Source organism: Gouania willdenowi, unplaced genomic scaffold, assembly GCF_900634775.1.
Source record: "Gouania willdenowi unplaced genomic scaffold, fGouWil2.1 scaffold_32_arrow_ctg1, whole genome shotgun sequence".
Classification (NCBI taxonomy): Eukaryota; Metazoa; Chordata; class Actinopteri; order Blenniiformes; family Gobiesocidae; genus Gouania; species Gouania willdenowi.
In genome coordinates this window covers 730,674-740,038 of record NW_021145091.1, presented here as the reverse complement: position 1 = coordinate 740,038, position 9,365 = coordinate 730,674, and the positions used below count along the sequence as shown (strand labels likewise).

The following is a 9,365-nucleotide window of genomic DNA, read 5'->3' as shown; positions in this document are numbered from 1 at the left end:
GAGGGAAGTGAAGCTGAGTATGAGTAAGACGGACAGTGATGATGATGATGATGAAGGCTGCAGGAGGAAAGCTGTGCTGGAGGAGCTTCGTCATCCCGACCATGTGTGGGACGGAATGTTTGCTCCAAAGATGGAGAAAAGCGGAGAAGAAGAAACGGAGGAGTTTTCAGATGTGTGCTCTGTGAAGGAAGAGGTTAGAACACTCCGTGTGTTTCCATTCATTCACTCACTCACTCACCACATTCATCCGCTGTTACACACACACTGGAGACTAGTTTAACTGGTGACCCACTTCATTCACACTCACATTTCTCTATCAATATGTGACGATGTAAAGGTGGAACAACCTGTGTGTACTCAGTGGAACACAGAGAACAAACTACAGAAAAACACACTTTATGTTAATGAGCTAAGGAGTGGGCAGGGACCGTCTACAAAGTCACACCCCCAAAGGAAGCGTCAACAATAACACCAATAACCCTGTGGACAGTCTTTATTAGGGCTCTCTATTTACTACAGCAAATATAGTTAAGAAGATACTTTATCTTAAGTACTACAGAAGAACTATTAACAAAAATACTGTTTATTTATTTTTTATTTTATTAATATTTTATTTAAAGTTTGTAAATAACCAATACTGTAATTAATAGTCATTTCATCTATTATCCTGTAAACCAGGTTCTCAACTGGTCTCACCCTGGGACCCACATTTTGCCACAGTCATTAAATCACGACCCACTTTTTTTAGAACTCAACCAACCAAATTTAGTCTTTCAAAAATATCTGTCGACAACACACACATATAATATTTTTAAAAATATAAATCTATATATTTTCCTGTGCAACATGCATTTCACAGCATGCCTATCAAAAGAAAAGTTTCTTTCAAAATAAAAGACAAGTCCAACATGAGAGACATTAACTTAAGTATTTATTTATTTTGACCAGCTGTTCACGACCCACTTTTGGGTCCTGACCCAGGGTTTGCCCCAGAATATGTGCTAAGTCTGGGGGTAGTGAAGCCCACCGTGTTTTTGTAAAAAAAAAAAAAAATGTTAAAAGTTGAGAGGAATTGTGAAATAATGACTTATGTGATATTATAAGCATTTATTAATGATAATTAAATGTAGAGTCTTACAAAAAGGCACAATTTTGAAATACGGTTTAACAAACACAGAAAAATACAATTAAAATAAATAATATCAATTGTTTTCACTGAAGTTAAATCCTAGTGAATCTTAAAACAAGACATTGCTGATCACATTTCAAAGTAAAATAAATGAACATAAATAAAAAAGTGCAAACATGGCCAAGGAGTAAAACCAGGAAACTCAGTGATTGACAGCCTACATCATGAAAAACATGAAAGTTATTAGTTATTTTATCATATATATTTCATTTTAGTCAGTGTACTGTATTTACATTATTTATTGGTTACTTGTGCTTTCTGCATCTCAATGCTAGTGCCATGGTGTAGAGTCTAGGGCTGCAACTAATGACTATTTTAATAGTCGACTAGTCATTGATTATTGAAACGATTAACTGACTAATCGGATGATAAATCGTACAATTATTTGCTCTATAATGCTACAATTTTTTTTACATTTGGCTTGGGTCAAATTACGATAAATAAAAACAATAAATAAATGAATAAAACAATTCTCAACTTAAAGTGTAAACAGGTTCCTTACAAACACAAATTAAACTGAATAAATCATCACCAGAATGTGTTTCATTAATAACATTTATTCATTATAAAAAGCTACAATATCTGCTGACTCATAGAGCTGATATTTTATGAAACATGTTTGTACATATGGATCACTGCATTAGTAATATTGTATATCATCTATTTATTTCCTCATTTATAATGATTATTTTAGAAACAAATAAAAAGCACATGAAAAGCAAAAATAACTACAACAGTGTTTTTATTGCTGCTGAATCCAGTTTATTTTATATCTGATAGAGTTACATAAAGTTATGGTTGATAAATATCTCACTGATTTACTATAATTAAACTAGTTAAAATAGTTTCTTCTTTTCATAAAGTGGTTAGCATTAGCGCTTAGACCAGTCTTATGTGTTGGTCACTGTTACGACCCGAAAGGAATGAACATATTTATAAAGGATACGGGAAAACCAGGATATACAATTTTAACGTTTTTATTTATGCAGTGCCAGGATTGCTGGGTTTCCACTGTTTCCTGAGGAAAAAGGAGCTATCAACAAAGCCCTAAATCCCATGTCCCAAAACTAACAAAAAAACAAAGAAAGACAAGGTAACGATTGACAAAGTAAGAACTGAAAGTTGGACCTGACGAGTCAGCTAAACAGAACAAAAAGGTGCAGTTCCAGGTTAACCCTGTACAGGGCCCGCGGAGCTGAGGCCACACCCAAACTAACGTGTGTGTGGTAACTTCTTTAAAATGTTTAATTACATAAAATAGGGGTTTGTTTTTTACATTTAATTGTTGCTTCATCTTCATCATTTCACCGCACATAAAGACAGGACAGATACAAATAAATTAGATTAATAAAAGTAAACACACAAAAAAAATCATACAGTACATCAAGCAAAAATAATGAATAAATAAATAACACACATCTAAATAGAAGAGTCTACGCTGTAAGCCCGAACGTTCAACTTCATCCATACAGCACTTTAATTTAACTATTATCAAAAAGTACAAGTAGACAGTCATCCAACCTTTTAAGTTCTGGAAAATTTTGACTTTGAAGTTAATCAATTTTTAAAAAAAATAAAAATTGAGGTAATCGATTGCTCAAATTTTTTGAGTTCTAGTAACTTATTTGGGTTTACAGTGATATAGGGCCCATTACATTTTTGGCTAAATTGGCTCCCATATTTTCCTAACTTCGACCATAGTCTGACTGTAATCTTTTCCATGGTGCATAAATTGTAGGGTTGGGTTCATTACGTTTTTCCTTTAAAAGTCAAGGAAGTTAAGTTTCTCTGTGTTGTTTTAGATGAAAAATTAAATTGGAAAGCTCATATTGATTATGTACAAAGAAAGGTCAGCAAAAGTATTGTCATTTTATATAAAGTTAGAGATGTGTTTGATTGCAGCTTGTTGAGGAGGATTTATTCCTTGATGATTCTCTCATATTTCAGTTATTGTACTGAAGTCTGGTGTAACACATATATCATTACCACATTAGAATCATCAGTAAGAAAGGTCACAGAGAGCACACCAATCATATATTTATGGATAATAAACTACTTAAATTTAAGGATCATGTCGAATTAGAAATTCTGATTATTATGTGGAAAGCTAAACAAAAAAAAATTTCTAGACAATGTTGCACATGACGTTTGCCATAGAAGAAAATATAACTTCTGGAATATGTTTGTATGGACATCATTAAAACAGAAATCTGTCTGTTTATGGAGTTAAACTGTGGAATTTAAACGTTGTATAAGTTTTTACAAATTTAAGAAAATGTACAAAGACAAAATTCTGAGAGGTTATGAAAAAAAATTGGAAACACATGAATATAACTGTAGAACTGTAAGAGAAATGATGGTGTTTTTGTTATGATTTGTGACCTGGTGATGAGTTAAGGTGGAATGTTGTGGAATCTAATTGATTTCATTTTTAAGTTGTTATTAGGAACAGATAATACAAGATTTATTTTCCTCTGTTTCTTTTTGTTCATGTATGGAAAACTGAATTTCTCCATGGGGATGAAAAAACATTACAAAAAAAAAAAACTGTTTTAATCTTTAAATTGAATGTAAGAATGTGTGTCTTTGTGTGTTAACCCTGAGGTGGACTGGCGACCTATGAGTGGTGTACCTTTAAAGACTTTTTAAAACTTATTAAAATAATGCAATGGGCTCTGGCGCCCTCGTGTGGCCTGGAATAGCAAAAGCATAGATAGTTGAAAGATTTTTAATTCATATGTGGGAATTTTCATTTTTTTTTAAATTACTTTACAAATTAAAGTAGAATATAGCAAACTAAAAACACTTATTAAATTAATGAGTTAGACTAACAAAACACTAAAACATTAAAATAAACACCTAAATAATATTAAAATTATGTGAAAACAAAAATGGCCTCAATTCCTGATGAAAAACGGAGTAAATTAAAAACAAATAAAATGACAGCAATAATATTCCATTATTATCATATATTTATAAAATATTAATATAATTACTGAAAATATAACCTGGAGTTAATAAGAGGTGTTACAGGCACGGCCTGTCTCTTTAAGAGAGGTGTTGCATTGTGGGAGGTGGCGGCATAACCGGGTTGTTTACGTGTGGGTAATGTAGTGTTTCCGGTCAGTCCGGGTGTAGATGTTCTCCGTGTGTGCTCTCTCTGTAAAGTTATCATGCAGCGTGTTCATGACCATAAAGAGAGGATTTAAGTACATCATACCCTCAGATACCTGCCTGGGTTAGGGTTAAAAATACATAACCCAAAAACAATGCCAAATAAAAACTTTTGGAGAACAAGACAATGAAAGTAATGTAAAGCACAAAAAAATAAATAAATAAAAACAACAAAATGAGGGGAAAAAAACAATAAATACACCGTCAAAAGCTAAAAGAACAACAAAAGTAAAACAGGGAATAGTAAACAACTCAAAAACAAGTATAAGCGTAGATATGTACCGGTATGTGTGTTTTATATGTGTAAGTTTAAGTTAAATCCTGTTGAACATCCTCTCTCGCTCCCTGTTCTGATCGATGCTCGACTAGCCATGCCTGTAACGTTTCACTGCGCATGCTCCGATCATGCCGATGTGGCCGTTGTCTTCCAGACCTTCCTGACGTCACCCAGAGTTTAGGATGAAATAATGAGTGTAAATAATGAAGCTTTTTATGGTTTTACAGCTGTTTGGTCTTTATAGTGGAGTCAGTGTGGAGGAAGGAGATAGACTTATCAACAAATGTGAAGGTAGGATTATTTTAATCAGGCTCTACTACTGTGTATCAACAGAGAGTAATGAGTCATTACGTGTTTATAACATGTGTAATAATCATATCCAAACATAATGATAAAAATCTATTTATACTGATAAAGCAACAGGGAATGCACTCACCTCTGAAGGTGTGCTATGGTATCTGCCACTAAGATGTTGATAGTAAATATAATACTTCTTTTTTTCTTCTTCTTGTTATTAATTGTAAAATGAATGAGTCTGTGATAACCACATTTATTTATTTATTTAAATAATATCCAGTGTTATCCAGGAAGTTCTATTATTATTCGCATCTTAAAAATTTAAATCCTTGTTTTAATCAGAAATAAAAATGCATTAAAAAGTGACCACAAAACGGTGGAAAAGGTGGTAAAATGGGATTTTAAAAAAACACAGAAAATTGTTAAAAGTTGCAAATTAGAGAAAAGTAAAAGAAAAAAAGAAAAGAGGGGGGGGTTGCAAATTAAAGTGACCAAAAACGGACGGAAAAAGTGGTTAAAAAAAAATAATAATACATGACTCAATTGTCAATATTGGAACAATGAGTTTAAACTGGCAAATAATAGGCATGACAAATGGTGAATGTGGTTAAAATGGCAAAATAAGTATGAAATATGGTGAAAAGAGGTTAAAAGTGACAATAATGGGTCAACATATGCAACATTAGGTGGAAAAAAGTGGTGGAAAAGGTTTATAAGTGCTGAAAATGTCTTCAACGTGGAAAAAATGTGCAGAAAAGGTAATAAAAATTTGTTGGAGAAGTGACAGAAATGTAGCAAAAAATGCACTAAAAGGAGCAAAAAATATGGCAAGAAATAGTGATGAGAATAGGTTAAAATATGGCAAGTTTGGTGCAGTTGCAGAATGCCCTTATTGTGGCAATTAAAAATAGAAATAAAGTGTAACCTTTTAAAAAAGAAACATTTTGGCTTTTCTTCAAATCTCATAAAAATAAAGTTTGCAATCACAAATGTTATTTTAGAACAGTAATGATAAAGCTATTTATTAATAAAGTTCAAAGAAAAAAGAGCAGCTGTTAATGGATCTTCTTCATCCTCTAGTGTGTAAGTTCTTGACGGTGGAGATGCAGGAGGCGCTGGAGAGGACAGGTCGGTCCAAGGAGGTGCTGGAGTTGGGGGAGGTGCTGGACACGGGCAAGAATAGACGCAATATTAAATAGTACACGTTGTAAGAACAACACACTCATCAACCATAATTATCCTTAAATAGCTTTAGAATGCTTAGGATTTTAAAGCATTGCATCGTGGGTAGTTGATGATCTGTGTGTTGATGTTTAGGGAGACCCGTTTGACTGAGGCCGTGGACAACATCTGTGAACGCATCCTGCAGTACAGCGTTCACGCATAGAGGCCTGGAAGTCTACGCTACGCCAAGGTCAGTCCACCGCCTCATTGTTACCTTTAAACAATCCTCCACTGGTTTTACAAGTTTGGCCTAAAACCTTTGAAATGTAATTATTAGAAGATCTATGCCTAACCAAACCATATTTGTTTAATTATTGTTTTTTTATTTGGCTTTCATAAATAATTATGCATATTTACAGATATTGTACATGATATGAGTGATAACACGTGTTATAAAGGCTATTTTACACAATAGGTGTGGCTACAGATTTATACTTGTTCGTTGGTGTACCATGGGCACTAAAAGTCTGGGAACCACTGATCTACACAACTAAAAAATACAAACATGTAGAGGCAGCTCAGTGGGAGCACTAAACAGAAACTAAAAAAGGAGAAGGAGATCAGAAACACAGAACATATAAAGAAGCATAAACTGAATATAGGTCATTTTTTCACTCCAGTGTATTTTGCCAGATCAGCATTTCTTTGAGAGAAATTGTCAGGTTTCCAGATGTTTATGTTTTGCCAGATTAAACTGATGCTGATGTGTTTTATTTTCATAGCATCATATGTGAGTGAGGGGCTTTGATAAGATGACATAGTGGTACATTTGTATTTCTATGAGCATTTGCACATCTGTACGTCATAATGCACATGATGACAGTTAGATATTGGTGCAGTGAGTAAATGTATGTATATTACTGGAATTTATTTATTCTTTTGCCATATTATAGTAATCCTGGGGTCGTGATGATGGGGCCCTTGAATATTGTTGCCCAGGGTACAGCGGTGTTAATCTGGCCCTGCCGTGAGGGAAAGGATGTTTATTTATGTGGAAATGTTCTTCTCACTCTCATCCTTGTCTGTTTCAAACACCGTCTAACCTGGTAAAAAACTACACAAATCATCACTGACTCCTAAATCAGAGACACCAGTGTCTGTTTAACTTTAATGTGTCTATAAAGCTCTGTTTGTTTGTAACGCTGCTGTGCTCTGTGAAAACATGACTCAGCTTTAATCAGCTTCACCTGCTCAGTGTTTAAACATCTCATCAGAGCTACAGAACATCTGGATAAAGTTGTTCTGTTGTAGACCATCAATACCAGAGATTGTAGAGTATGAAACATCACAGATTATTGATAACTTCTGATACTGTAAAATATTCTAGCCTCTAGTGGTGAAAAAACACTTCTTACACGTGATGTTTGCACATTTATTTTTGTTTAATCATTACGGTCTGGAATGATGTCATCAGGATTATTTAAATTAGGTTAATTTAAATTAATTTGATCAAAACTTAATCAATAAACCTGATCAGATTCAGTAAATCATTGATCCCTGAGGGTAAATATAGTGACATTAATGCTGTTCTCATACATCTTTATATGACATGAATAATTAAAAAAGAAGCAGTCAGAATAATCCATGTCACTACAACTATATCTACCTTTAATTGTATTTACTCATTATTTTAAACATAGATTTTTGTTTAATTATAGTTTTCTTTTTTATTGGTATTTATTTTGTTTCCTCACAGTACAACTTATATCTTCCTTTTAATTGTATCTTTCTTTTTTTTTTCATCCATTTTTGTTTAATTATGGGTTTTTTATTTTCTTATGGTCCATGTGGGCTCCCCATTTTTGTTCACCCCTGATTTAGAGAAACTAAAAGCAGCATGAGTTGGCATTTTTTGAAAAAGCTGCTCAATGATCTAAAAGCAGGCTGAATGCTTCACTCCAATAGGATGTTTACAGGCAGTGGGGCCGTGTGACATCATCAATCACCTGATTTCAAGATGGTGGAACACAGGTTCTTAAACGGTAAAATAGTCCCATTTTTAAAAGTTAATAAAATAAATTTGGTGCATAATAATAAGTTTTGTTTGGTATAGATCTTCTAATAGTATATTTCAATCATTTTAGACCAAACTTGTAAAAAAAAAAAAAGTGGACGATCCCTTTAAAGCTGATCACGTGACCCAAGCAGGAAGTCAGTGTTTTGTTGGTGTGACTACAGGGAACCAGTCAGACCATGACCACACTAAAAACCTGGTGGGTAATAAGTGAAAGTGGACCTGGGAATGCCGTACGAGCTGTGGGACCAACCGTCTGCAGAGGTCACCGACATGAAGAAACAGGTGGACCTGATCATTTAAAACTTTTAGACGACATTTATTTGTTTTTGTTAAAAGTTAAATCAACACAAGATTCATTCATAATAGGTAATAGTTTAGTGTTTAAATAACATGTGTTTACTAATGCAGTTGTGGGTGTGTGTTCAGTGTGAGACCATGCTGGAGCAGTACGAGGACGTAGTGGAGGACTGGTACTTCCATCACCAGGACCAGAGGCTGGAGAACTTCCTGTGTGAGAAGCACATCCTGAAGACGTCAGAGCAAGGTGACAAATATAAAGAAAGAGCAGACAATGCAGAGTGGAATCAAAAAAGTACCGTATTTGAGAGTTAAACTTACCAAGTCTCCTTAGTGCAGCAGTTCCTGATTAGAACCACAGGAGATGCTAAATGTACCAACTTAAAAAAAAGACAGAAAAACCCTTGAGATACCAGGGGTTCTCAACCGAGACACTGGGAAGTGGTCGACAGAATATTTTCTGAACAATTTGAGCCCATTTTTGCTTATATTTTTACACTTTTTCTGCAACTACACCAAACTCACCATATTTTAACCCGTTTTCATCACTTTTTCTTGCCATAGTTTTGCTTCTTTTAATGCATTTTTGCTACATTGCTCCCATTTCTGACACTTCTTCATCAAATTTCAATGTCTTTTCTGTACATTTTTTTCCACTTTTCAAGACGTTTTCAGCACTTATAAACCCTTTCCCCATTTTTACCACCTAATGTTGCATATGTTGACCATTATTGTCACTTTTAACCTCTTTTCACCATATTTTATGCTTATTATTTTTTTTTTCTTCAATTTAACCACATTCATGATTTGTCATGCCCATCATTTGCCAGTTTAAACCAATTGTTCCAATATTGAAACTTTGAAACCTTTTTACCACTTTTTCTGTCTGT

General features: G+C 33.9%; 2 protein-coding genes and 1 long non-coding RNA gene across 8 annotated transcripts in view; all 3 read left to right on the top strand.

Moving 5' to 3' along the window:
* Positions 1-9,365, top strand: part of LOC114459559 (NACHT, LRR and PYD domains-containing protein 3-like) — a 629,510-nt gene that overhangs the window by 331,028 nt on the left and 289,117 nt on the right. The gene's annotated exons all lie outside the window — the stretch shown is intronic.
* Positions 1-9,365, top strand: part of LOC114459576 (uncharacterized) — a 264,387-nt gene that overhangs the window by 132,467 nt on the left and 122,555 nt on the right. The window lies entirely within an intron of this gene.
* On the top strand, positions 132-9,045 carry LOC114459571 (protein canopy 4-like). Of its 6 annotated transcripts, XR_003673403.1 has the most exons (7): positions 170-193; positions 2,179-2,282; positions 4,868-4,931; positions 6,018-6,144; positions 6,255-6,351; positions 8,340-8,460; positions 8,605-8,689. XR_003673403.1 is itself a non-coding variant. In XM_028441780.1 (2 exons), the coding sequence occupies exons 1-2, from the start codon at positions 8,404-8,406 to the stop codon at positions 8,788-8,790; spliced, it is 243 nt and encodes an 80-aa protein (XP_028297581.1). In that variant the 5' UTR covers positions 8,340-8,403; the 3' UTR covers positions 8,791-9,045. The 6 variants fall into 6 exon arrangements, 1 of the variants encoding a protein (XP_028297581.1); XR_003673402.1 differs by lacking the exon at positions 2,179-2,282 and having other exon boundaries at positions 133-193; XR_003673405.1 differs by lacking the exon at positions 2,179-2,282 and having other exon boundaries at positions 138-193; positions 6,026-6,144.

Coding starts and splice junctions, on each gene's coding strand:
- LOC114459571 (XM_028441780.1), top strand. CDS start 8,404: ATGCCGTACGAGCTGTGGGACCAACCGTCTGCAGAGGTCACCGACATG. Junction 8,461..8,604: donor TCACCGACATGAAGAAACAG/GTGGACCTGATC, acceptor GTGTGTGTTCAG/TGTGAGACCATGCTGGAGCA.